General features: G+C 43.3%; 2 protein-coding genes across 4 annotated transcripts in view; both read left to right on the top strand.

The window, feature by feature from the left end:
• The window catches only part of LOC148396034 (synaptotagmin-7-like), a 40,409-nt gene extending 16,593 nt beyond the window's left edge, over positions 1 to 23,816 (top strand). The window contains exons 2-4 of the mRNA XM_088378902.1: positions 14,524 to 14,627; positions 19,969 to 20,048; positions 21,007 to 23,816. Of these exons, the coding sequence (XP_088235028.1) occupies positions 14,524 to 14,627; positions 19,969 to 20,048; positions 21,007 to 21,145 (323 nt within the window). The 3' untranslated portion in view covers positions 21,146 to 23,816. The remainder of the gene's footprint in view (positions 1 to 14,523; positions 14,628 to 19,968; positions 20,049 to 21,006) is intronic.
• A 56-nt stretch (positions 23,817 to 23,872) lies between these two features.
• LOC148396033 (uncharacterized) overlaps positions 23,873 to 27,344 on the top strand; it is a 30,619-nt gene continuing 27,147 nt past the window's right edge. For all 3 annotated transcript variants that reach the window (XR_015859065.1, XR_015859066.1, XM_088378864.1), the window contains exons 1-2: positions 23,873 to 23,995; positions 24,936 to 26,493. Coding sequence is in view for 1 of the 3 variants with exons in the window: in XM_088378864.1 (XP_088234990.1) it covers positions 25,457 to 26,493 (1,037 nt within the window). In the remaining 2 variants the exon portion in view is untranslated. The remainder of the gene's footprint in view (positions 23,996 to 24,935; positions 26,494 to 27,344) is intronic.

Genomic DNA, 27,344 nt, shown 5'->3' with positions numbered 1-27,344 from the left:
ATACAAACGTGCCCACATAAGGAATACCGGCATCATTAGCGGTGATCATTTCTAAGTGACACGGAGGACAAAGAGTTTGAAGGAATTAAGGATTTGGAGTGACATAGAAGGTTTGAAAAACTATTATGGCTTTAACGCACGCCCGGTCCTACTCTACTGAGTCGGGGGCCGGCGCTCGGCCGAGTGGCTGTCCGCAAACGGTGCGCGGGGCTCGGACATGGCCACTACGCACGCCCGGTCTGTCTGGAAGTCCACGCCGCCACACGCTTGGAAGTTTGTTTTGTTTAATAAAGAGCCGTTTACCAAACCCACATCTATCCTTGTACTTTGTTAACGCTACAATATAGTTATATAGTAGATCTGTGGAATAAAGACGAGGCTGACGTCAGGGCGCACGCGCGGCGATGTTGACAAAGGACGAGGAATTTGATCGATGGATTTAATGGAATTAAAGTGCACGGATGGTTTGATAATATTATTGGCTTGTATTATAGTTATTTGAAATATAGTTTATCTATCGTTATATGAGCCTGTGGAATATTTTGAAGTGCAAGCGCCCTCAGCCGTGCGCACCCATTGTTGACCAAGAACGATCGATGGATTTAATGAATTGGAGTGACACCGATGGTTTTATAAACATGTTATTCATGTAATAGTTGTCCTTAATCACTCTATATGTTATGTCAGGCCCGTTCTCAGCTCTTTGTTTGTGTTTGTCACGTTAGCATACCTATCGTTTAGCCTGTTGTTGCTATTTAATGAATTGGAGTGACACCGATGGTTTTATAAACATGTTATTCATGTAATAGTTGTCCTTAATCACTCTATATGTTACGTCAGGCCCGTTCTCAGCTCTTTGTTTGAGTTTGTCACGTTAGCATACCTATCGATTAGCCTGTTGTTGCTATTTAATGAATTGGAGTGACACCGATGGTTTTATAAACATGTTATTCATGTAATAGTTGTCCTTAATCTCTCTATATGTTACGTCAGGCCCGTTCTCAGCTCTTTGTTTGAGTTTGTCACGTTAGCATACCTATCGTTTAGCCTGTTGCTATTTAATGAATTGGAGTGACACTGATTGTTTTATAAACATGTTATTCATGTAATAGTTGTCCTTAATCACTCTATATGTTACGTCAGGCCCGTTCTCAGCTCTTTGTTTGTGTTTGTCACGTTAGCATACCTATCGTTTAGCCTGTTGTTGCTAACGTTTAGCCTGTTGTTGCTCGTTCATGACTGTTTTTGGTGTCGGATTTTGTCGAATAAATTGCCCCCAAAATGCGACTAATACTCCGGAGCGACTTATATATGGGTTTTTTTCCACTTTTTGGGGCATTTTATGGCTGGTGCGACTTATACTCCGGAGCGAGTTATACTCCGGAAAATACGATAATTCAATGTAAATTGCATCCACTTGGAAAAAAAGAACAAACGCTTAATCATTTGGTACTTAGGTGGCGTTTTCTTTGGGTATTTTCGAAAGCAGCCGTAGGCAAAAAGGGGCGTTTGCGCTTTGTGGGAGCGAACACTGCCGTCGATCGAAGCGGCTCTAACCTGCTTCAACATGCAGAAATGTTCTATAAAGGGGAAATCGGAGATGTCAGCAACTGAGAAAGTCCTGCCTCGTTGTTTTTTGGGCCGCACAGTGAAGAGCCGTAAGCAACCGTTGGCCTGCTTGCCATCATCATCGTCCTCTTTAAGTCGCCGGCGCAGCCAAGCAGACGTGTGGACTCCTCGCCCCTTCCCCACGATGCGGCCTGTCAACCCGCAGCTTACGTAGCCTCTAGGTAGGACACGTAAGCAGTCCTCCTTAATGTTTTTTCCCCCCTCCTCCGATCCGTCTAAACCTATTTTGGTCGCTGTGTTTTGAGAAAAGGTTTGCATAATCTAACTGGACCAGATGGAGGAGATGCTCCAGTCCCCTCCCCACCAAGATTATTACATCATTTGTTTGTGACCACCCAACCATTCAAGCAAACAGTAATCTGGTAGAAATGCAGTGGAAGTGACACTTGTCATTTTACCAGTCCATGCACACGTGTGTACCAGGGTCCCTTGTGGACTCCTCTTGAACACACCCCCACCCCGTTATCTTAGGTCCAAACCTCCAGGACTCTGAGGAATCCCCTCGAGGTCCCTAGAATAGCAGAGGTTGTGCACGGTAGAACAGGCACACACACACACACATCATGTTTTACATTTCATTTTTGCATCAATTAGTCTTTTGAAATGATGGGATGGCAAGCACTCCACACACACATAGCCGTTAGATAATTGCTGGGGATTTATGGCAAAACTGAGCCATTAACTGATCTTTAAAGCAGAGCGGTGTGTTTTTGTCACACGGATGAAATCACTGATCTGATATTTGTTTCAGTGTTGTGATTGATATCACCGCGCTCATTAGCTTAGTTTAGATGGATTTTTTTTTTTTATTTTCTCATAACCACCAAACTAACTGTATGAGGCTCAAACTATTTTTGTATTATTTTTCACGTCTGACTCACTTTCATCCATAGACATGAAAAATAGAACAAAATAAAGAGGAAAACCAAACAAACGGTCCAATAAAATTTTTTTTGTAGATAATTAACAAGGAAGAACAAAAAGAAAATATTTCAGATACACTTGTTCTTGTATCAGAATTTCTCCTTGGGCGTATTGAATGTCATTATTTCATATCCCAAATGTACTTTTCCTTCATGGCACTATCAATCATTGTTGACACTAAAAATTGATTTGAAATTTCCCAGCAAACAAACGCAACCTAATTCAAAGAGAAGAGAACGCAATGTCGATTGTATTGTTGTCGTTTTGTTGTGAAGCTTTCCTGGATCGGTTTGTGCTCCGGAGAGCACCTCAATCGTCCTAAAGGTCAGGTTGCATACAAATAGCTCAAGCACCCCGTTTGTCCTTTCGGTAATTTAACAAACCTCATCGAGACGGGGCTGAGAGGCTGCCTCTTAGCATTCGTTACTCCGGGCTTGCTCCATCTGGGCCGTGACATGTGAAAGGAGCTATAGGTCTCCTGAAGTCAATAAATCAACTTTGATCAGGTTAGTTCTGCCTCTTTGTTTTCCCCCCAATCCAATCGCAATAAATAATGTGCGTGCTACCAGCGAGTTTGCTTTGTGGCAATTTAGTATGCGTCTGCCCTGGGCACAGCGGCGAGCTCTCAACAGTAAAATGAGAAGAAGAAAAGAAAAAAAACAATGGAAAAACAAGACTATTACTTACGATACATTTGAATTTGCTTGTTAGTTGGGCAGATGTAGCCAGAAGTTGAACTGAATTCTTCGGCAGCACTCAAGCTTGTGGTTCTTCGTAGATTCCGATTTAGTGACTTGAAAAGCTAACAGCTTTTTGTTTTTATAATGTTGTGGCATTATGCTGCCTTTCACAGGTTAGTCTTGCTTCAATGTCAGTTTTAAATTCTCATGGTCATCCGCAAATGGTTGAATGAAGGCAACTTGTGGCAATGTTTAGAGTGAGGGATGTCAGGATTTTGTCACAGGCAAGGTGATGCCTTAAACGTACTTCTCTCTTTAGAGACTTGTTTTTCTGGTTTGCCGATTTGGCTTCTTTTCTGAAAAGTCAAACCAAAATCAAAGACAAATAGCTGGAATAAATTATCTATCTGCATGTAGGGTCATTTTCTGATTGCTTCTAATGACCTCAATATCTTCTCTCTGCTTCACTCCTTTTTTTCTCCCACCTCAGCTATGCCCACGGTAGTTAGCTAACTCACACATTTACTATGATTTGTCAGGCGACGGCGTCTGAAGTGCACTGACTGCGTGTCACCCAGACCTGTCATTTATTCTTCTATTCCATTGCGCCGCTGTCTCCATTGATGTGACAAATCGTGACGTCTCTTCAGCTTATGTGGATAATGCAGCTATTCTCATACGCCACTCCGCAAGTATGATAGATCCAGAGTTGCCGTTGATTAATATACTTGTGAGTCAGAATTAAAGCTGCCAATCTGTCCCTCGGCGATTTATAATTGAGTATAATGCAAAGGGAAACTTCCAGTCTGTGATTTGGCAAACTGAAAGCCACACGAAGAAAACTATATTTCCCATGAGCCAGCGATTCCATCCTGAAGAGAGTCGGCAGCTGCGCGTCGTCGTCAATAAGTCTCAGTCTGCTGGGTGTTACGCCGCTGTAAATTGTTGACAGTTCTACAAGCAAACACATCAATGGGCAGTCAAGCAGCAGACAGCGGCGGTGGGGGACTGCGTGTGCTTATGGAGAGGAAATTGTATTTATATAGCGCTTGCTGCGGGCTAAAACAAAAACTTCATTTTAGAGACTAGCCCGTATGTTAAATGGTGTCATAATAGTGTTTGTTGGATTTTAAGCTCGGCGATACGTCATCACCGAGATAAAATCAACATGATTTTGAATGCCCGAATTTCAAAGTAACAAAACTAGCTAAATAAGCTAACAAGGACAACTGGAAAAAATATATGATGAATATTATTTCAGATTAGATGGAGAACTTTTTGAACACCAGAAGCTGGTGTGTTTTGGGGCTAGCACACTTTTCAAAGTATTTCCCAAGAGTTATTCTGAGCGTTGACCACATCAAACACATTTCTTAAATGAGGCCATGGATGCCCCTCTGAAGCTATTGCAGTTATCCTTGTTGCTACTCTCTCAGTTCTCCTTCCCGCCCTATGAATCCCCGAGATCTCAATCAGTCAGTCAAGTGTGTAAAGGTGAAAGGTCATTGGAGAAAAAAAAATCCTGAAAAAAAATCTTCTAAGACTTTCTACTTTGTTACTTCGCAACACTGACAGCGGAGGTTATGGGATGTATTTCATTACTTTGATATGCCCTTGCATTGACACTGGCTGATGCTAATGAGGGTTATTTTTGGTGCCGCCTGTCCAGAAGGAGTCTAAAAACAGGTGCCTCTAAACCAATGTAGTCTCTTCCCCAGAGCTTTTCCCTTCACTCGGCTTAAGGGGATGAGATCAGCGGCACCATTGTGGAGGGTCGCCTCTGATAGATGAGAGGTCACCTGGGGGAAAAAAGGTCGCCACCGGGGAAATAGGATAGTCCCTTTCGTCTCATTTGAGCAACAGCCCCTGAACAAATCTAATGCCGTTTGTTGTGAAGTTACTCTCTTCTTCTGGTGTACTCTCGACGGTGTAAATTGTAGTTAGGAAGCAGGCTGTTTCTCATACAAAGAGAGGATCACAACGATTACACCTTTCAGCGCTCCTTCACTTAGCTGCCGCACTTGAACGCTTGCACAGCTCCTCCCACTTTGGGCCAGCTGCCAATTCTGCTTTGACAAGTTTCCGCTCAAGAATTTAGTAGTAAATTGTCCTAATCAAGTTGACGACTAACTTACGAGAATTGGACGCAATTTCCTCAAAGAATTTGGAATGATCCATTACGAGGTCAAACAGTTGCCTTCCTAGAATGTTTACCAACTGCCGAGACAATGTTTGAAGTCGCGTTTTATCTTGGGATGGGCGTCATAATCGATTGTGTGGAACTGATTATTGATAAACACATCTGAGTGCACTACTTTGTTGACAAAAATGTTGGTTGGAATCCAATTTGCGTGACCATAGGAGCGTTTGACTGTATCTTTCAGCAACAACGGTGCCTGTTCAAACACACTGCGCTGATATCCGAGCGTCCATTTTGATTTTCCAACTAAATGTCAGGTCTCTGTTTTCGCCTTCATAGGGGAGTTCTACTATATTCTAATGCATAATGCATTTAGCATAATAAAAAGTAAAACAAGATGTGCATGAGAACTGCATGGATATGCCTGCTAAAAGATGGAAATGGACTTTGCAGTTTTTAAATGTTTAACCACATTAGGAGAGATTAGACAAAACAATAAAACAGGTTTACAGAACATTTAGAAAAAGAAGACTGTAATGAGTGACATCAGGTAGCTTGAGGTCAGAGTTTTAATGGCTTTTAATGGAGTCTTAAGGAAAATTACTTTGATTGGGTTCACCATCTAGCTCAGTGATGAATGTTTTGTTTTTTATTAGCTGCTCTAGACAGGTCATAAAATAATCGTATACAAGCAGAATTTAATTGAATGTAAAAAGTGCAGGTGAACAGCCCCAGGTAGCATTACTCATTCATGGTGAGCGCATCCCATCTGCCTTCTGATGCATGTGAGAATGTTGTCTGTGAATTCTCTCACGACTAGTTAAGGCACTCAAAAAACACAAAAATGAAAAGTGCACGGTGAGGCTGGCTTGCTGTCATTTAGCTGTCATTCAATTACTGTTGCACTTGTAATGCCAATACTTTAATTACACTCTCAATAATTGTTTTGCCACTTTTGAAGGAGAGAGGATACTGGAGTTTGATGAGGAGAGAGGAATATTGGACATTGAGGCTAACGCTCACTGGCGCACACACACACACATAAGCACACGCGTATATACAAACAGAGATACCGCATCCGGCAGCTCCGTATGCTTAGGCAAATACAATCGACTCGGATTAGATTTTATAATGCCACCCACATAGTACATCTGGAGCACAAGAGACCGCTTTGTCTTGGTTTATGTGCCCGGCAGCGAGCTGATGATGTGGGCGCACGGTAGCTCTCGGCCCGTGTGCATATAATTGCTCCTCAATAGCATTATAGTGAAGTCCTGCTTCCACCGCTCCCCGCTTGACTTGTCTCACCACTTTTTGGAGGTCTTAACATCACTAAGCACACATGTCGCCCTCTCATGTCACCGTGTTTATGCTAGCTCGAGCGTTAATAACATGTTTATTAGTGTGTGCGTGTGTGAGATCATACGGGTGGACAACACAACTAAAAGGAAGGCTTGCTTCCGTGTGGGTGACTGAATCAAAGTGTAACAAATATGTTTTACTAAATGAATGCAAACCTTTGCGTGTTTGCATGAGATGAAGGTAAGGGGATAGTGTTAGCTAAATTTAATATATACAAAAGTATAGCTAATGGATTAGAGCATGTTTTCCTCCGCCTGCTTTTTTAAGATAGCTTGATGAGGAGCAGTGTAGAAATTTCACCAATGCACTGCGCTGTTGATACTCGGACCGAAAATAAAAAGTGTTATACTGTGTCTCAGTGTGACTTAGAGAAGTCAGCCTACGTTGGGAAAGGGAGCATATGGCTTTCTGATTTTAGTTAATGACGCATGTGGATAACAGCAATCTTCTTTGTAATTTAAGTAGAAAGAAAATATATGATTGTATTACAGGAATAGAAAAAAGGAATGGCTGAAAGGGCCATCCTGTGATAGAGGAGTTTGAACAAAATTAAGATTGTAAAGTGAATTTAGAGATTTGTTTGGAAATACATTACAAGATAAATAGAAAATAACAAGTGAAATACAGTTGCAGGATGGTAGTTAATTGGGGCCACAGCATCATTGTATATGTACTGTTTGACCTCATTCTGAAGGTCTTTGTAAACTCATCCATAAATTGAACACGCTATCATGTTATGTGCGAAATCGAAGCATCCCCTTGTACTTGACTGTATAAGCACTCAAGTGCTTTCACGCACACTGATGAATATGCAGTCTGAGCTCCAGGGTGGAAACAAGGCTAGACTCTTCCCCCCAATGATCTTGATAAGAAAAGGGCAACTGGCGTTAGCTTAAGCATTCTGAAATTGCTGTCCGAGGACTTGAACACTGCAGCAAATGTCCTTCGGGTCAAATTAAAACTGTAGTGTAAATGGTGAGTACCACTCCCAATTTTGTAAACGCGCACTGAGAATTATTAGCTTAGGCGCTATTGCAGTTAGCACGTAGTGTGCAAGTGCTAGGTGGAAAAAAACATTTGAGGCACAGCAGCATCCGTGCTTCCTGGAAATATATAGTTTGACAACGACTGCACCGAGAGTTACAGGTGCTGTTATACATATTAAAGAGCTGAGGAAAAACGGTTAACAAACCAACCAGGAGAGGATAGTAAAACTGTTCAATACGATCCCATTTTATTCGTTTTATTTATTTCCACTACAAAATCAGACCTGTAATTCGATGTTGGTCATGGGTGACTTAGTTTACAGCTCACAGACTCATTACAGTGATGGACACTCGTCGACCTCCTGAGTACCCAAGAGCCACCTCGCGGATTCCAGTCAATAAAGTCAAGGGCACGAGAGAGGCAGTTGACTAATGGCTTGTTTGTAACCGTGTGAAGACGCCATAAGATTCCAAAGCTGTGGGACCAGCTTCTTCAGTTCCATTGGTATTTCACAAAAAGTCGTGACACTCAGGAGATGCAAAGTGGCAAGGAAAGTTTTGGATGGCAAGGGATTTGAATCTAGCAGCGGTGAGAAGCTTAATCAATAATCATGATCCTGAATCTAATGGAAAGTCTTGATGGATTAGAAGAAGTTGGTGCAGGATATATGAGTGTAATCTTTCATCAGTGCAACTTTCACAAAGGCGGGCCTTCCTACCGACGGGAAAACGAATCACCCTGCTAGCCGTTGTTTGTATAATATGTTGCGGTTTTCATATGAAAGCCATCTATTTCGAGCCGACTTGTTAATTTAGTCTTTCCGCGGCTGAGGCGTTGATAGATTATGTGATAGATCAAGACCATGCATACTTTATAAAGACTTTATGAGAGATGCCAGGGAGAGAATTAGATGCAGGTGTTATTTCCCATTCAATCCAAGTCCATCTTAAAATTCACTCAAGCCACACCGTTTGATTTGTTGATTTTACTCAGTGGTCCAATGAAGTTCTCAAGTTTGAACGCTACATGACTTAATCGTGTTGACGTACATATATATAGGATACTATTTAAATATATTGTGACCGATAGAATGATTGTTCATTCACATTACAGTCCCAAAAGAGCTTGGATCACTCGCTGCTCTGGCCCAGCTTCACTTCATCTTGCATTCAACACATGCAAGCACATAAATTTTTCCTATCTCCCATGTGTCCACATCTCCTCAGTTGCTTTCTCATTCCGTGTCAGAGGTGCTAATAAGAAGATGGCACTATGATATGTCACATGACGTCTTTGCCATCCAACACAAGTTCTCCCTCATTTGAGAGCAGACAGGACGTGGGTGGTGGCCCTCTCGCAACTCGGGTGGCTGCTGCATCTGAGCCACGGGGAGCATGCAAGGACAGAAAAGGAGGCCACGCGTTACGCTTTATGTAGCCTACAGGGGCAGGTGCTCTTAACCGCAGGTGTTCTCCACCTGACAACTGGTCCATTACTACCTGGTCTGCATTTAGATGAGCTTGTTCCTGACGGGAATTACTGAAGGAACATTCCAACAGGTTATTTTTTAGAACAAGGATTTTCTACTGGTTTTATCTGTTATAACCAAGAAGCAACTCTTGGACCACTGTTTTGGAGGAATATTATTTTATTTTGCACCGAAGGAGGATAGACCTATACAGGCTATTTATTTTCATCTGTATGTCTATTTTGGGAATCTCGGTTACATTTGACATCATTTGGATGGGTAAATTATTTACAAAATTAGCTGGAAAATAAATTGGGTCTAAATAATGAATCAAATTTATTTTTAGAAATGTTACGATTATTTTCCATCTCCGATTTCGCGGACCGCCTGCCATAGCGCCACGAACCACTAGAGAGCAACCGGTTGTCAATCCCTATTTTAGATAATGACTAATATTTTTCTATGCATGTTGGTTGAGGTCTGCGCTCACCTGTTGTAGCTTTTTTTGTTTTCTCAAGTTTATATTAAATTTTTGTTTGGTTGCATTATCCTGGATAAATTAGTTTTGTACTATATTTAAGGGGTCATAGCGCCACCTATTAGTTTACCATCTGCTTTATAGCCTCATTCCATATTTTATGGACTCCTGCATACAGGAAAAACAACCACTTGTATGCTCAATTCTTGAGCCCTTTTGTTTCAGTGTTTGATAAATGACCAAGACCAGCGCCACTCCAAACTCATCAAGGTGCCTATTTGTTCCCCTAATTACCATTTTGCTGCATAATGACAAAAGAAAACGCAGCCTTCTAGTCATCATTACGAGTGTGAAATGGTGGAAAGAAAAATCCCAATCGAATGTTGTTGCTCAACACTCACTTGCTAATGAAACCCAAACACTGTGGAAATGTCTTTGGGTTTCATTTCAATTTCTTTCCTCCTAGCATATAAATGTATGACATGTCTATAAAATCTAAAACACTTGCAGTGACGACAATTTAACACAAAGTATACATTTGACATACACCATAATAGATTGACAAATGTTAAGCTAAAAATACAACAAGGTTATAAAAAAATGACATCAAATTGCCTGTGAAATTTGTCATCACACAATTCTAGCATGAGTGTCCATGAAGGGCATTGGGTAGACAGCAGTCAATCATCCGTCAAATGTCACTTTTTGAGTGCTTTTATGCTCATATGAGTACAAAACATCCTCAAATCCTCCTGGCATGGCCATCACACCAAGCCTGGCCCGCTCACAGTGTGAAATGTCCTCTCAGCTCTTGAAGTCGCAATGACATTATTCACGTGGAAGTAGCTATTACTCATTTTGTCTGCATTTCACAGCTTCAAATCTATTTTATGCACCTGGAGAATTGTTTAGCTTGAATGCATTTAAATGCTTGACTCTCTATCACGCTGCATGATAACTGTCAGACAAAAGCCTCTTAAAAGCGCTATTTAATTAAAGCACAAAGGCAGACAGGAGGAGTTTGAAATTTAGGCTAAATAGTGTTTGGTGAGTGCATGCATTATCCGCCACAGTAGACACTAACACCTGACCACTACTGAAATAGCAGCAGGCAGAAAATTGTTACTGGTAAAAAAATATAATGAGGGAAGTGATGTGTTAGTTTGAATTGAAATGGAATAAAAACGGCCATTTTGGCTATTAGCTTATAGAGCCTGAAAACACACAATTTGAAAACTGGTCATTGAGTGTGATAGCTTGTTAAATTGAAAGATATTATTAACACCGACGATGGTTGTTGAAGATGATGGACAGTCCTATTTCGTTATGCGACGGAAAAGCCTTCACAGTGCCGAGGGCTTAGCTAGCGACCGCCCCGGCTAACCTTTTTTCTGTATTTGGTCATGTGACTTGACAAGCTTTGCCCTTCGGCACTGTGATGTCATTTTCAGCCAACAGCAAGTGGCCTTGTAAGGCAAAACTCCTTACAAAGGGACATTTTATACATTTTGGGGGGGGCTTGTGTGAATCATTCTGACATGTGTAAGTAAAACATTTAAAAAAAATTCTATATTTTAAACTATATCTTATCTTTAAACTATAAGTGTACCCTACCCTACAGCATATGAACTGCAGTGGCCGTGAGACATTCCTCCTTTCCACCTCATTCACAGCATAACGATATTTTGCATTCTACATTGTGGCAGCCATGCTGACTGGACACTGCTCGAGATTTGCCTGTCCAATTAGCCCTTTTTCTTACCCCTGAGAAGTGGTCCTTTTCCGCATGGTTTAACTCCCCGCATATGGGCCACATCACCTACAGGTATGAGAGCTTGTTACGCTTTCAACCGGTGTGTTACGTAAATTCTAGATTTTTGATGAAGTCCTGCCTCCGCTATCTTTTTCTAACGCCCGCCTCTTGCGTGACTTTATTTTTCCCTTCAGAAACTGCATTAGTCACCTTGGTATACTGTACGTCCGGCCGTTTGGTCTCTCTTTTATGTGCGTGTAAAATAAATGACCGCTGAAATCTAAAGGAAACAAGCGCCTGTCAGGACCAACGGGGCTGTGACTTATAAAGTTTCTGATCAAACGGCTCAATGGCTTCTTCTACTCTACTGTCACATTTACTCAGTGAGTAAATCCATATACGACCCCCCCCCCCCCCCTCCCCCCTACTCCGAGTTAGAATAATGGTGATGTTTTGTTCAGGGCTAGCTGCGAACGATCACTTGACTACTAAATGTGGGCTAACCTATTTGATATCATTCCTATTAACGTCAGTATGACATTATCATCGCCCATAAAATATTGAATTAAGCAGACTAACAGGGGATGTTGTTAGTCATGTCTACTTGTTGCCAAACATTGCGAGATGACATTGTCATTGCGTGATGATGTCATTGCGTAATTACATAGACCATTTTGTGGAGGCATTATTCAAATGGACCCGCTCAACTCAAGCAGAATTTTAATGTTTTTCAATTGGGGTACACAGACAGAAAATAATTGATGTTGTTAAGAGAGCTAAATGCATGAATTTGATCAGTTTTTAAAAATACAGGTAGAGCTAACTTTGTTGCTAGGGGATTTTTCAATAGTTGCTGGGGTAGTCTGAAAAGAAATTTGTGATAATAGAAAGTGTTTCTCGTATATCCTCGTCAAAAGAAGGTTCGCCCTTGGTTCAAGTTTTATGAAAATGAGCTTCGTAGTATTTGCGTAATCCCGCCACCGAACAAACATACAATCGAAGGCGGAGGAGGCAACGCTGGTGCTCCAGTGCTGAGGATCTGCATATATTCTCAGGGGGCGTATTTCCTTCTCCCTTTTTTTTTTTTCAGTTGCATAAATGAAGTCATTTTTTTTTTGTATCAACCCAAGCAGCGGGACGCTAGCATCCATCAACAAATAGTAATCCTGATTGGATGCCGCATTTTATTCCAGCTAACTGACACACGTAATCAAAAACGTCTCCTCCACATCCCCCTTCTTTGACCTTGAGGAAAGCACAAACAGCCCTAAAACTACTCAATAATAAAGCCTCCATCACTGTTCCACTTTGCGCTAGCTCTCTTTATTTAAGAACCTTTACGTCGCCATGATGATGTCGTGCATGTAATGGACTCACTCTTAGTGACCTGTGAGTGAAGACTCCCATTTTGAATGGAGACGGAGCGCAGACTGTAAACTTGAACCCACTTCGACCTTCTCCTACTGAAGAAGACAACAATGTAGCGTTTTCCATTAAGAACCTCTTTGAGTGCAGATAAATATTAGCGGGTGAGAGGGGCAACACGCTCGCCAGGTTTAAAGCCACATTTTTACGATCGCTACAAGATTAATCAAGAAGAGGCCAGGCTGATGTCAGGACATAAAACGATGCCGGGTGGGATGATTGAGACGTTTAGGACGCAGTCCATAAATTAGCTGCAGCACAACCGCCTCGTAATTCGGTGAAGAGCTGAGGGATTATTATAAGAAAGTAATACCTCAATTTTTATTTGCATAACAAATAAAAATTGTGCAAAATAATAACTGGAGAAGACTTATCTACATCAAACTTTGCTAAAAACAATTTTTTAGTGTTGTGGCTTGATTTTTAAGGAAGATGGAGTGCAAGGTCATCATCAAGGTGTCGTTTAGTGTCTCCAAATCCCGACTTCAATCGACCTCAGGTGCGCCATTAACCTCAAAGCTGTAGCCGGAAGGCTGCGCACCCTGATGTCAATCCGCTTCCTTATTTTCCATATGAAACGCGTTTACTTCCTAGTTTGGCGGCCTTGTCGCGCTCCTTCTTTCCCGGAGGACACTTGGGAGGTAGGAAGAAGAGGAAGACAAAGAAATGACGAGATGAAAAGGCCAGCCTTGACAAGCCAGGGGGAGACGAGGAGACGGCGACTGGGGAGAAAACAAATCTACTTATTGAAGGCAAAGTGCGGGTGGTTGTCACTCAACGGTGTGGAAATACATGGTGACACCTGCTTATCGGCGTATATTTGGGTCGAAGAAATGTTGGAAGGGATTCGACGCATTTGAATACATTAGCATCTCCCTCCCGCTGTGCAAATATCAAAGCTCAATGAGGCTTTAGTTCCTTGTTCTCTCAAGTAAAGGCCATTGAGCTGGTTAAATAGCTCGCTGGGGTGGATCCACTCATTTTGAAAAGCAGCGTGAGTGACTCAGGTGCATTTGCCACGCTCTCGCACATGGAGACACAAAAGAGCAGAAGTGGATGATATGATTTTTCTTCTCCCTGGCATGATCGCCATTAATCATGAGCTGTGTTGTATTGCCAGCCTCCACGGCCACTCCCTCTCTTTGCTTGCAGCATGTCACTTAACAAGCTGTGACACATGACAGTGATGCGTGTGCCTCTGAGTGATGCCTGGCTTTAGCTTCTATTGGAAAGGTATTGAAATGCTCGTGCGCAGGGACGGGGGGGGGGGGGGGGGGGGGGGAGGGCTGGGGGTCAGTGATAGCCATGAGATTGTATTACCCGACTTGCTTATGACAGAATGTTAAAATGGCAGCAGTGGTCGCCTCCTTTTCAATTAAAGCTGGCGCTGGCTCGCGCAACATAGCTTTGTCTGGCAAGGTGGGCCACTGTGGCGTGAAATCAGCTCCCTGGAAATGCTTGTTTTTGTTTCAATGAAACAAAAAAACTTGTGTTTTGAGCAAAAATGGAACCGCTCACAACAGGCACGTGCATACACAGACTCAAGCTCTTTTACCCAGAATGGGAAAATAAAATGCAATTTTTTGCTGCAGCGCATTTACTTGACTTAAAAAACATAATTAAATAAAAAATCAGTTCCACCAAAAAGTGTTTTGAAATTTGTGTTTGTGCACACAGGCTCGGTGTCCCTCAGTGTGTTCCTGGTCTCCTTAGCAATGACAGTGTGTGCTGTTTGGCTTGTGGCTCTTTGTGGCGTCTGCGGTTGGTGTCAACGCAAGCTGGTGAGTGTATGCACCCACGCACGCATGCACACACACACACACACACACACACACATGCACACACACACACACACACACACACACACACCCACACACACACACACCAGCCCCCCCCTCCCCGCACATACACACACTAGCTTCCAGCCACATTAGAAGCTCCACAAAAAGCTTTACTAATCAGAGATGCTTAAATGTCACTGTGTCCCGTGAATTTAAATCTTCAAAGGGCAATTTATTGAAGAAATAGCAATGTGTGCAAATATTTACGCGTTTCTCTAATCCAAAATAATGATGCGCGCATGCTCATTGAAGTGAAATCTTTGGCTTGTTAGACAGTAATGAATAAAAACCGATTACATAAGCTGAAACGTGGGGCCCGTGTTGCGTCACTTTCCAAAAAGCAGCTTCAAGACTGTAATTCATTCCCAGAAGCCGTTACGATATTAGCCAAGTGTGCTGACAGCCTCGGTTAGACGACAACAAAGATTGAGCGTACTGACCTCTGGTAAGGGCACATCATTGTGATTATGTGCTATGAAATGTGATTGATTAAAAGGGAGGCAACCCCTTATCAGTCAGTCGGGGCTGCTTGCCAAAACTGCCTTTCCCCCTCGCTATGTCGCATTGGAGGCTCCAAAATCTACTGCAGGTTGACCGGGAAAGATTTTTTTTTTTAGCCGACGCTAATGTGATGAAAGTCGCGGCAAAGTCGATCAATCAAAGTTGTCATTGATATTTTCTCCGATTGTACGGTAACTTTTTTTTGCACCACGAACCGGTTTCATGTCAAGTAATGTTAGGGAATAGAAACAAAAAAAAATGAATAAAAACTACATGGTAGGTGGTTGACGTCAGTGAAGATTTAGAGACTCGCGGTGACCAAAATTGGCAAAGCTTGCGAGGCTAAACGCGATTGTCCTCCACTGCCAGCCTATTTTCATACTCACAGTCCCACGCAGATATATGATGACTTTGTTGCTTTCTTGGCTGGATATTTTGCTAAATATGCCAACATTGATGTGAATACCAATCACGCTAATATTACACTAAGGTGTGAAAACAGTTGCTAGCATGCTAAGGGTGTTAGCTTTGGTTGTAAGAATTCAATTGAAGCACGTGTATACATAAATGCTCTACATTAATTACCAAAATATTAAATGACTAAAAAATAAATAATTAAAACTTCATTGTAAACTGGGAAGACGAGACGCTTAAAACATCACATTAGCGATTACGACGACCTACAAGAGCGACGGTCAAGCAGTGTTGCTGTGAAACTTATTGTTGCACAGATGGCAGGCCTTGACATCCAAGCAGCCCGTGCAGACAACAAGCTTCTCTACATAATGTTTGCATTAAAGACACGTCCGTAATGGGATTGTAACTAGATTACACCATTATAGCGTACACGAAGCAGGTGGGTAATGATCTCAGTGCCGTACTGTCCCTTCTTATTTTCTTCACTGAAACGTGTTATATGAGATATTCCACCTGGAAGGAAATGGAGCAGGGAATGGCTTCTGATTTCCTGTTGCGAACCGAGCGAGTCGAGCGGCCCGGCTCTTTGGAAGTCCCTGCGGCCCTCTCCGGGAGCTCTGTTGTAAATGGATCTTATTTCTAGCATGTGACATCGCAGCAGCAGCAACCCAACAGAGCGGAGGCTGTGCGGGATGAGGCGGCGGGTGATCTGCTGGCCTTGCGACCCGGTCCGGCGCATGCGCACACGCGAGATGATGATGTTCTTTCTTCTCACGTCAGTGAGTCACAATTTGGCCAGGTGTGAGTGTTGAAATGTGGGTTGAGCTCCTTGTCTTTCGACTAGTGTCTGCCTTTCGCCGGTGTGAAGGCACGTTAAGCACTTTGGGCTACATGCTCGAGATAATCGAGTGGAACTGTGATAAATGCGCAGCCATTTATCCTCGACAAATTGCTGGTGTCATTTATGGTGTCGCCATTTCACGTGATGATGTCGTCACCGTTAAAGTTTTCTATGGGCTGTGTCCTACATTAAGTAATAATGTGATTGGCATGTTGCACAAATCTCCTTTCATTGTATTGTCTGGCTGTGGCAGACAGATTCTTTTGTTAACATGCACTTTAGTCAACAATATCCTTGTAGACACTTGCGTAACAATCTAAAGGTCCAATACAAGATAAGTATGTAATGCCTTGTGAAGATAGCATTATGCTTATTTGTGTTTGAAGAAAATGTTTTCTCCTTCCTTGCTTCTGAACCTGTCCAATGCTCCTTTTGAATCCACATTCTTATTTTCAGACTTTAATTACTTGCTATAAAGTACTACTTTTGTCTAAATGAAGCTCCTCAACTTATTTCCTCTGCACCAAGATGACACAAGAAGGCGCCAAAGCACAACTTGTGTCTAAATGAAACTTCTCAACTCACGTCAACATACGTCCATGGTTGCAGGATGCCACAAGAGGGCGCCAAATAAATCAAATTGTATAGCTTTTCAATCGCTTGAGTTTGAGCACAAAAATGTGAGTTTTTATTTGAATGATGACAAATAGGTGTGGATGTAGTTCACAAAAATCTTACTTCTGGTGATAGTCAGCATCTTGTGTTGTTTGTAGCATTTTCTGGCCACTAACAAGCACACAAATAGGGCTTCCTTGATCTTTTTTTTTTCAGGAGCCCTATATGTATTCCCTGGACTCGTCATTAGAATGTAAACACGTTGTAATTTGCATGAGCACGTTACATGCCTTTAATGGAGGTTATACTGTGTATTGACGCAGGAGGAACGTTAAAGAAAAGCAATCGTGAATCTTTCTTTTTGTCCGAGTGTACTCTTCGACGGTGTCAGCTTTCATAAAAGCAAATGTTTGCCCGCAGCTTCACGTGTCACTCGTGAGGAGACCCGTGGTAGTTTTGCTTCTGATTCATAGGTTAATACACAAACCGTTTTGAGTAAATCTTGCTTTCGGTGTTTTAGCTTCGGCAACCGGCGCAAAACGTTAAACTAAGATGCCTGTTTTTGTTTTTTTGTTTTTTGTGTATGCTCGTAATAGTTTATGAAGTTGGAGATTGGTTTCAACGTCATTGGTAACTGTAAAGCTCCTTATGATTGCTGACAATATTTAAATGCAGGGCAAATAAATTCATGTGGAGCTGCGGGTTTTGCGATGTTGGAATTTGAACGCATCAGAGCCTTCTTCTCTGAGCTCTTTGCCGTTTGGTGCGTGACATAACTGTAAGCGTGGATGAGATAGGACTCGACCACATTCGGAGCTCCAGTGACTCCATTGTACGAGTTTTTTTTTATTTGGGATCAGATTGGATGTTGCGAGCCTCACGAAGAGGATGGCAAGGGGACCAATTGGCGTAGTTGGGAAAATCAATGATTGCTGTGCTTAAATAAAATAAATGACTGATAATGACTAACCATTAGCATTATCTAAAGCCCAGATGCTGTCAGTGGCAAATTGTGCTAATATGTGAATCATGTGATTTCAAGTTAATTCCTTTTAACATACAATAACACTTTAACAGATAAATGATCACTCTTCTAATGATAGTGTGATGTGTGTAACATTGAGCGAGCATGTGGACTCTTGCTGTCTTAGTTCAAACAAACACAGCTGGGTGTTGGAAGGCACAATGCTGCCAACTGATGCAGATAGAATGTTAGCTTCTTTCATCCCTCGTGTCTCGAGCCCTCTGAAAAAGAAAAAAAACAGCTCATCATCACTGCGGGCAGTCTTCCTCCACTTAACCAGACTTCTCTTTAGGTCTCCCCCCTCGTATGAAAATGCGTTTGGTGTAGTTTGCCGCAATTTGGATGGCTCTCACAATTAAGCTGTTTTGACTGGATGGCTCGAAGCCAAGCAGCATTGTAGTCGTGAAACTCCCTTTGTCATGTGACAAAAAAAGTAGCAGATTTAAATTAGGCTAAAGTATTTTCAAGGGTATTTGAGTGGAGGATTAGAAGGGAATTGCTCACTCTTCCATTTGGTTTGCTTTAGCTCTCATTTGGGCGCTGAACTGATTTTTTTTCTGGATTGTGCATGTCGTAAGAGCTTTGTCATATGCGATGGATCCCTGCAGCATTCATTCGTTTCACATGCTCACACACAAGTGTTTAGAATGAAGGTGGCAACTGTGAAACTGTTGCATCATGCGCGTGTGTGTGCGCGTGCGTGTGCTTGCGAAAACGAAAGCATTGGGACCTCTGCATGTTTGAGTCTATTTTTATTGTCACCACCAGTCCACTTGAGTCTTCCTGCCTCACTCACTTGGCACCTGTCCCGCCCCTCGTATCTGAATGCTGACACATTTATTTCTTTATTTCTTTATTTATTCATTTAAATATTATTTCTTTATTTAATATTACAATTTTATCATTTTTATAATTGTATATTATTATTTGTTTCTTTGCCTGTTTATTTATTTAGCAAAAATATAATTCAATTTTTTATTTTATTTTTTTGCTTTCGCTCTCTCAGGACTGTACTCTGTCTTTATCTTTGTCTCACAAATGTCCTGAAATGTTTCCTACACCACTGCCTGGGTCCAAACCTTTTATCTTTCCAGATGTGGGCTGTAGTTTGATATAATATCAAGCCTTTTCTAGGAAAAGCAGTTTTCCTGGTGCCCTATCCTCATATAGGCGTCGGAGCTATTTGCATCCCGATGTACTCTGTGAATGAATCATAGATGCGAGTCATTTTGGTCTATATCAGAAACTCATACATAAGCGCACTGCTGAGTGGTTGGCTATTAAGGACTGCGTTCACGTAGATGGGCTCAAGATGGGCCCATGTACGCTCCAGCGGTAGTCATCAAGCCCTCGGCAAACAAATCTTTCTCTCGGCACGCCTCATCAGTGCACCTCCTGTTGTCAGAGTGTGTATCGATCAGACGAAGAGTTAAGACCTTATTGTTAACTGGCCTACAAATCTATACATTTACTGTACATCTACAAACCTTTCAGATCAATGCTTACATTGATTGCAAATACTAATACGGACCTATTAAAAAGAGACTAGAGATGATCTTCATTGTGACAATTGCCAAACACATTTGATTCTAATGAGCTTTTCTCGTAGAATGGTCAGGTCATCTGTGCCCAGACGATTACCATTAAAAAGGCAATTGCCATGGAAATTTCTAGGTGGCTGTGATTGATAATCATAGCGGCAAATGGCACTCCACTGCAGATTTGATTTGACTAAGAAGGGTATAATCAGGAGAGCATCAGGTAAAGGACCGGTGTTAAAGTGATAAAAGAGGCGGGTTCTTCACCCGCTTCCATAAGACAAGTGCATGCTAACCTTTTTGATTTTCTCTACGGTGTCCCTCCCTGCGCTGACTCGGATCAAGGGGAAGAGAAATAAACCGGGAGTGGAAACGGCAGATACTCCAGACTCGGCACGTGGGCGAGGGGAGAAGAAAGCTATTAAGTAAGTGCCTGCTAACTGGTTTCTTTTGAATAATTTGCTTCATCTTTAAGGCTTTTCAATTGAAACAATGAAAAGAGGCCTGTTGTTCATTTTCAGAGGAGGCGTGATCAAGCGATGACGGAATTTATCCCTGTCATGTTAACAGCGACCGCTTGTATTGGTGCGTGCGGTCGGTTTGCCGTGACCGTGTTAAGTTTGATAAAACAAGAAGGTGTGTGTGCACTGACATTCAATTTTTTTTTTTTTTCTTTGCGGAACGGTCTAGTGTAAAGGTATGAAATGATTTTCAAGGTGCTTTTCTCCCTCTGATGAATGAAGGCTATAAGGTCAAGACTGGAAAATGTCAGCTTTGTAATGCTAAGTACAATTCTTAATTCCACAAATGTCTTTTGAACTTGTTCATCACATCTTTTTCTCCTTTTATACCGCTGTTTACTGTTTCTCTCTGAATGTCACGCTTTTTATTTCATACTTGATTGGTTTTAAGATGTGACTCTTTTTTGGGTGACTTCTCATTATAATTTTCATTTATGTCCTTCTTACTCGCGGGGCTCAAGCAGCATCGATGTGCTCTGTTGTTCATCTCGGCTTCCGATTCTTCTCTTTGTGCTTTGTCTTTTGTTTCCCGCGCTGCCGCAGCTCCTTGAATGCTGCTGTGTGACATCAGTGATTCTGCTCACCTTTTCCTCCTTTACTATTGTGATTGATGTCTCATGCATTTATGTCTTCTTACTTCCATGTTGGGGGGGGGGGAAGCTGGGACATCCAGATATCTGAAATCTCACTCAAACGTCATCACACGCTATCGGTGACTTTTCCCCATTCAGGCTGAGAAGTAGCCTCCCATTTCACGCATTTCTTCTCTATCCCGAGAAGGGAGCCTTGTTTCAAAGTGCGGGTTAGTGCCAAGGCTGTCCGCAGTTGTGTTGCTCTGACCTGTCTTTCTCTTTGGCCGCAGTGATCTAGACAGAGACTTTTGGAATAACAATGACAGCAGCACAGTGCAGCAGAGGTGGAGCTCCTATCCGCCGAAGGAGTTCGTACTTAACATTTCTCCCTATGCCCCATACGGAGACCCACGCCTCACACTCAAGTGAGTCTTGGTCCGAGACTGGTAAGAGTCCCTCACCCTTGAGCGGGGCTGTAACGAGACAGGGACGCCACGCTTTGCTTTTCTTAGCCCTCTCTCTCTCTCTCTCTATCTGTGCCCCCCCTCCCTCCCCCCTCGGCTTCACAGTCACCACCACTTACCACTCATCTAATTAAACCCATTCAATGTGCCTGCCAAACGACATTTTAAATCAAATTTAAAAAAAACATTTTTTTGTAATTCGAGAAAAAATTATTTCCACATGAGTAATGAGGCGAAAGGCTCAGTATAAAGGCCACTGTATAAATATTCTAATGCATTGCAAAATGAATACAAATTGCGCCTTTCGAGGCCGAGTGTTATTGTTAAATGTAATTTCCATGAACTAGTGTTAGAACAAGAAAAACAAACACAGCCAATGTAACAGTACTCCAGGGCAAATGGTTACTAATGATTACTCATAATTTGCTCTGGAAACGGGAGCGGGGGGGGATGTCACACACGCACATTACAGCGTCCCCGTCATAATTCCTGCAGAGCAGCCCCGAAACTCCCTCTGGCTCCTTTCTGCCGATCCACCTCACTCCCTGTCACCTTTTAATGAGCACCCAGGCACATGTTGCAAAGCCCGCTACAGCCCTGCTGGTCATACTAACACATGACCTCTAACCTCTTTCCCATGGGTGGTAACCATGGAGACGGCCAACCCTCGTCGTTTAAGATGATCGTGCGTCTTTGTTGTTGAGGGTTGACCGTTGGCCCGGTTTGCAGTGTGATGCCAACGTCGTTGACATTCGTCTGTGCGCTTCCTCCGATCTGCCGAAACTAACACCGAGCTGCATGTTCTGTCGCTCACGATGGAAGTCAAGGCATTTTTACGTGAGGCAATAAAAGTAAACACTCAAACAAGGTCAGACTTGTCACCTTCTAGGCAGCGCGAAGGCTTCGATTTCCCGCTACCAGGAAATCTGTCAGATAAACTATCTAATGAATGGTCATTTTCAAAAAGGCTGAGCTGTTGAGTGTGTACTAAATGGCCTGGAGACATGAAGCTGCAGAAGATGATGGCTGCTGATCCCCGTCATTCCAAGCCAGCTCTGCTTGAGAGAATTTAAAATAAAAATGATCCATAATAAGGCTGCCGTTTATTGTCCATAAAACTGCTCGTTATTTTGTCCACTTGTAGTAATGGACAATTTCCCCTCCTGCAAAATGGATTTCTTTCTCAATAGCATGCCAGAAAATATATCGGCATTGACAAATGGAAAAAAAGTCAGCAATTTGTTTTTATAAGGAGATAAAGGATGGCTTCCCAAAAAATAACTGGTCGTATTGTATGATTTTCAAGCAAGACAGTTACAAGATTATTTCTTGTTGAAAATTTCCTTGAGATCAGCAGCTTTCAGCTCTCTGTCATGACAGCACTGGGCCTCATTTATCAAATAGGTTCTCTGATCCATTTTTAAGGAATTACTACATTTTAAAGTCTGTAGACCCCCCCCCCCCCCCCCCCCTTCTGTTACAGTTTTTTTATTTGGCTCTAGTGACAACGACACAATTGCTGGATTGACAGCAATCATTTGTCATACAGTATATGTAACTGAATACTGTATTTGATACGCCATCTTATCAAAGGGGAGGAACTATCAAGTGTCAAGGATAATGTGGCCATATATTTTTTTTATACCTTAGGCAGTAAAGAGATTGATGCCAGATTTTACTACACATTCCTGTAAATACCCTTTGTTGATTTATGAGCCCCCCCCATTCATTTACACTTTCCTACTTTTAATATAAGTAAGACCTTGTTCACCTGAGGCCCAGGTCTTGTCGTTCCAGCAATGTCATCCGTGATTGATGACTTATCCACGTGCGCATTCGGGTCAGTTGGTCACAATCAAACGTGAAGGCTGACCTTCAAATGGAAGCAAGACAAATATTTGCCTTCACATTTGTGATTGGACATGATAATGAAAAGCAGTCGTGTCAGCAGATGGCACTAATGTGCTTTATTTTTTCATTACCGCTCCTTTCAAATTTGACGTGATTAGTTTCAATCTCCAAAACAGCCGTGAGTTAGCATTCGAGTTGGCAACAAGTCAAGTTATGATTCTAAATTGCAATCCACCTTTCATTGGAACACCGTTAAGCTAAATTTCACTTTGAGCGAGTCGGCAAAATGCTCCATTATTTTCACTCCGCTATAAAGCACAACTCGTTGCCACCGTTGAACTGCCTCGTCTCAAGCTCCCCGACGCATAAATGAAAGAGGGAATGAGAGTTTAACGGGCAGCATCCACACGGCCATGAGATCGGCGCGCTGGTACCAGACGCAGTGACCTTGTTGATTTTCCACCTTCCACAGGCTTCCCTGCAAATGCTTCTGCTCTCCACTCCCCATTTTTGTGTTTGAACACACAGAGCCTCCTTTTCATTTACCTGCTTTTCACCGGCCTTGGAAAGCTGTCTCCTCACACACACACTCTACTAATGTGTCACACTTACTTAGTCATGTGGTTGCTCAACCTCTTTTCCTGTGTGTATGTTGTACGTGTGTCTCGCTCTCTCGCTCTCACACGCTTTTCGGTGTTTTTCCCCTTCCTCTGCTTGTCGTTGCTCTCTCCTTATCTTTCTCTTTCTCTATCGTCTCTCTGCTGCCATACCTCTGCATCCTGTCTGTCTCCCTTAGTGGGGCAGTGTCAGGGTGTCAGAAGGGAGCAGCCACTGGGCATGGGGATGATGGGGGTGGGCCTTATCGCAGTGACAGCATGAAGAACATGATGACAGAAGGAGCGAAGGCCGGGAGATGGCAGACTGTCCAGGGCCACGTGCAGTCCGGAGGATTCAAACCCAGCAAGTGAGTTTAGCCTGCCGCGCATCGGGCGATGAGGCGGAATGCGGCTCAACTGTCGTGCTCAGGGTTCTGCGGATAATTTTCAGAAGTGGCCGCCGGCAAGTGCTTATGGTAAAAATTGTGTCGCAATAACAACTAATTAAAAATGCCACGTTATGTCACATAAGCTTTCACAGCAATTATATTTCCAGGTATAAAGCGAGTATATTTTCACTTATTTTTAGAAATTACAGTTTATTTTCAACTAAAAAGGGATTCAAATAAGAAAGAAAAATATACGTATATGTCAAAATTTAGATATAAGGGGGCTGGTGCGGATTAATTGTATTTTCATTCATTTCAATAAGCGAAGGAACCTTGGTTTACGAACAATCATGTCACAAATAATTAAATTTGTAAATTGAGGCTACCAATGGAAAAAAAAAAGGAATACAGTATGAATGTGAAACCTCAAAACGTCGTCATAAGAACACCAGATGTCGGATATGTGAAGTTTTTGTGCTCAAGGATGTGACAGAATTTGTTCACGATCTTCCGATGGCAGTCTGTTTTGAAATCCTCCGCCGGTATGTTTAGCATTCTGACAAAGCAGGTCATTTTCAGCAGGGAGCGAGGTGGCGCTCGGGTATCAAGTTGAGCTCGTGGGCACAATGTCACCAAATTGGCTGCAACTGCCCCTACTAAAATAAAACTTCCACACAATGGCTACAATGATGCGTCATCCATCTGGCACCTGCCGTGTCGTATGACATCACTGAGACTATATTCAGCGCCTATGAGGATGTTAATTTTCAGCTGGGCGTGAATTTTGCACCTTTTTTTGCCACCTTGTGATTTTCTTCCAACGCAACGCATTCACTACCTCATCCTTCATCTACTCCCCACCCCCCACCCCCCATTTTTTTCCACCCCTTCTCTATAATTGGTTTCTATTTTGGGGCAGCCATAAGAGTCTGTGCGTCTTGTGTTTGTGTCTCGCACCCCATTTCCCGACTCTTCCATCCTCACCCTTTCTCCATCTTACTGTTTGCGTGTATAGCCACTCCCACCCGTCTCTGATTCCTGCTTCATTTTCATATCACCCTTTTTTTTATGTTTTCTACATTAAATATGATTAACGGTGCACCGAAGATCAAAATTGAGAAATAATGTTGGGTGAAGTCGTGCAAAGTGGAGTAAACTGAGGTGAATAGCTCCCATGACCTAATTCATGTAGTCGGGGTAATGCAGTCAGCTGACGGCAGAGGATATATTTAGTTGACAGCAGAAATTCTTTTTTAAACAGAAATGCACGTAATGTCGCACAGCGTTATGATCATGTGATTGCTAAAAGTGTCAATTTTGAAAATCCTAAAAGGAGGTTGGAAATTAGCCATTGATAGAGGGAGGGAGACGTAATGTAGGCCTTGGTTGGCTGATGAAAGTCTCCAGAGAGGGCAGCGTGTGTTTAAAAGACCCAAAAGGATGAAAGACTGTCAGATAATTTTCGAGTGCAGGAAAATGGGCATCTCGCATCAGAGCAGAAAAACCTCGCCCGCAAGCTGCAAAGCTTCGAGCCAAACATCGCCGAGACGCCCGGCGCCCGTTCGGACTTCGCGCATCCGAGCGCTACCGCTTCGAAATACTCTTCCACGCAAGCTCGGCGGGCAGACGCGCAGGCTGCCTTTGCACGTGGCGCAGACGCGCAGGGCGAGCGTGCAGCCGGCGGCACATTCGAGTTGCACCTTCTCCTGCTATCTCTGCTATTGTTGTTACTGCTGCTGCCTCACATTGCTCTCCTTCTCTTTCCTCCTCCTCCTGTCTCCAACTCCACCCTCTGACTCCTCGTCCACCTCCCCTACCCCCGCACCAACATCAACTTCCCGTGTGGATGAACCTTCGACACCTCCTGACGTCAACCTGACTGTTTCTGCCGCGTCACCCCGCCTCACCTCTGACGATTCTGTCGTCCTCCGCCGCACTTGCGCTCCTGAACTGCTCACTCCCACCACCTCTCCTTCTCCCTCTTCTGGCTCCTCCTTCTCTTTCCATCGCCACATGCTATGTCGGCCATGGCCATCTTCTCGTTCTCTTTCCTCCCTGCTCCTCTGCCCTCCCAGCTTTGGGGATCCCGTATTGTCCTACGCATCCACACTGGACCACATCCCCACCCGCCCTCGGACTCTACTACGTCAACAGAGTCTCCAACAGCCCCTCATTAACCCGCCGGGCTCCGGATTTGGCCAGCCGCCCACCACGTCCCAGAGTTTAGGGCAGTTACACACGGCACCCGGACATCCCGGGGGAGGCGGGGCCGCTGGTAGAGGAGAAGCAGGCGGTGGTGAGGGCGGGGGCGCAGGTAAAAGAGCTGCTCCACGGGCCGCTCGAGGCGGCCCCGCAGGAGCGGGCGCCTCTCGCTATCGAGGAGGCGGCGCAGGAGGGCGCTCGCGGGCCAATCCGGGCAGTTGGGATTACATGATGGACCAGATTCGGAATCGCGGCCTGGACGTCAAATCCTTCCTGTGAGTATTTACCTCAGCGTGAATCTCATCATCAATCAGTGACGTCATTGATGGATCAGCAAATTATGATGTTATTACAGATCAGCAATTTTTTCATAATTATTAGTATTAACCAATCCTTATCTGCATCGGATTTATTCTATTTTAATTTATATCTGAGGTCCAGGGAAGGATATTACAAATTTTTCTTAAAATGCACATACCAACTTACTCTATTTGAATTTACCGTATTTGCCGGTGCATTGGTCGACCTTTTTCGATCCAAAATCGACCGAAAAAAATCGACCTCGACTTATACACCGAGCCATAAAATTTAACTTCGTATTCATCGCTTCAAATGTGATGGTAACCAAGGCCGTTTCTCATGCATCTCATTGTGCGTGGGTGTGCGTCCGTCAGGCTCATCAAACAGCGAGAAACTGAATCATTATAAAGCGTTCGTCGCATTAACACGCATCCTCAGCAACAATTTCAAATATTCTCACCTCAATAACGGACTTCGAAAGCCAGGCAGCGACGATGACTGCTAGGGGGAAGTACTGGGTATTGAGCGAATGTGCGAGTCATCGCGCGTCAAGCAACGACAATAACTACCGGTACGTAAACATTCAATCGCCATGTCTAAATGAATGTCGTTGGCCAGACTTCCAGGGGAAGAGGCCGAATTTTCACTTGTTCTGGCCGACCGGAGGAACCAGCCGAGGCGGACACTTTACAGCGGTTGAGTCGTTGGCACTTAGAAAATATTCACCAAACTTGGCCGGACTTCCAGGGGAAGAGGCCGAATTTTCACTTGTGGTGGCCGACACGGGGAACCAGCCGAGGCGGACACTTTACGGCGGTTGAGTCGT

This window comes from Syngnathus floridae, chromosome 6 (assembly GCF_059516105.1).
Source record: "Syngnathus floridae isolate MCC-2025c chromosome 6, RoL_Sflo_1.0, whole genome shotgun sequence".
Lineage (NCBI taxonomy): Eukaryota > Metazoa > Chordata > Actinopteri > Syngnathiformes > Syngnathidae > Syngnathus > Syngnathus floridae.
This window is presented reverse-complemented; position numbering and strand designations above follow the sequence as displayed.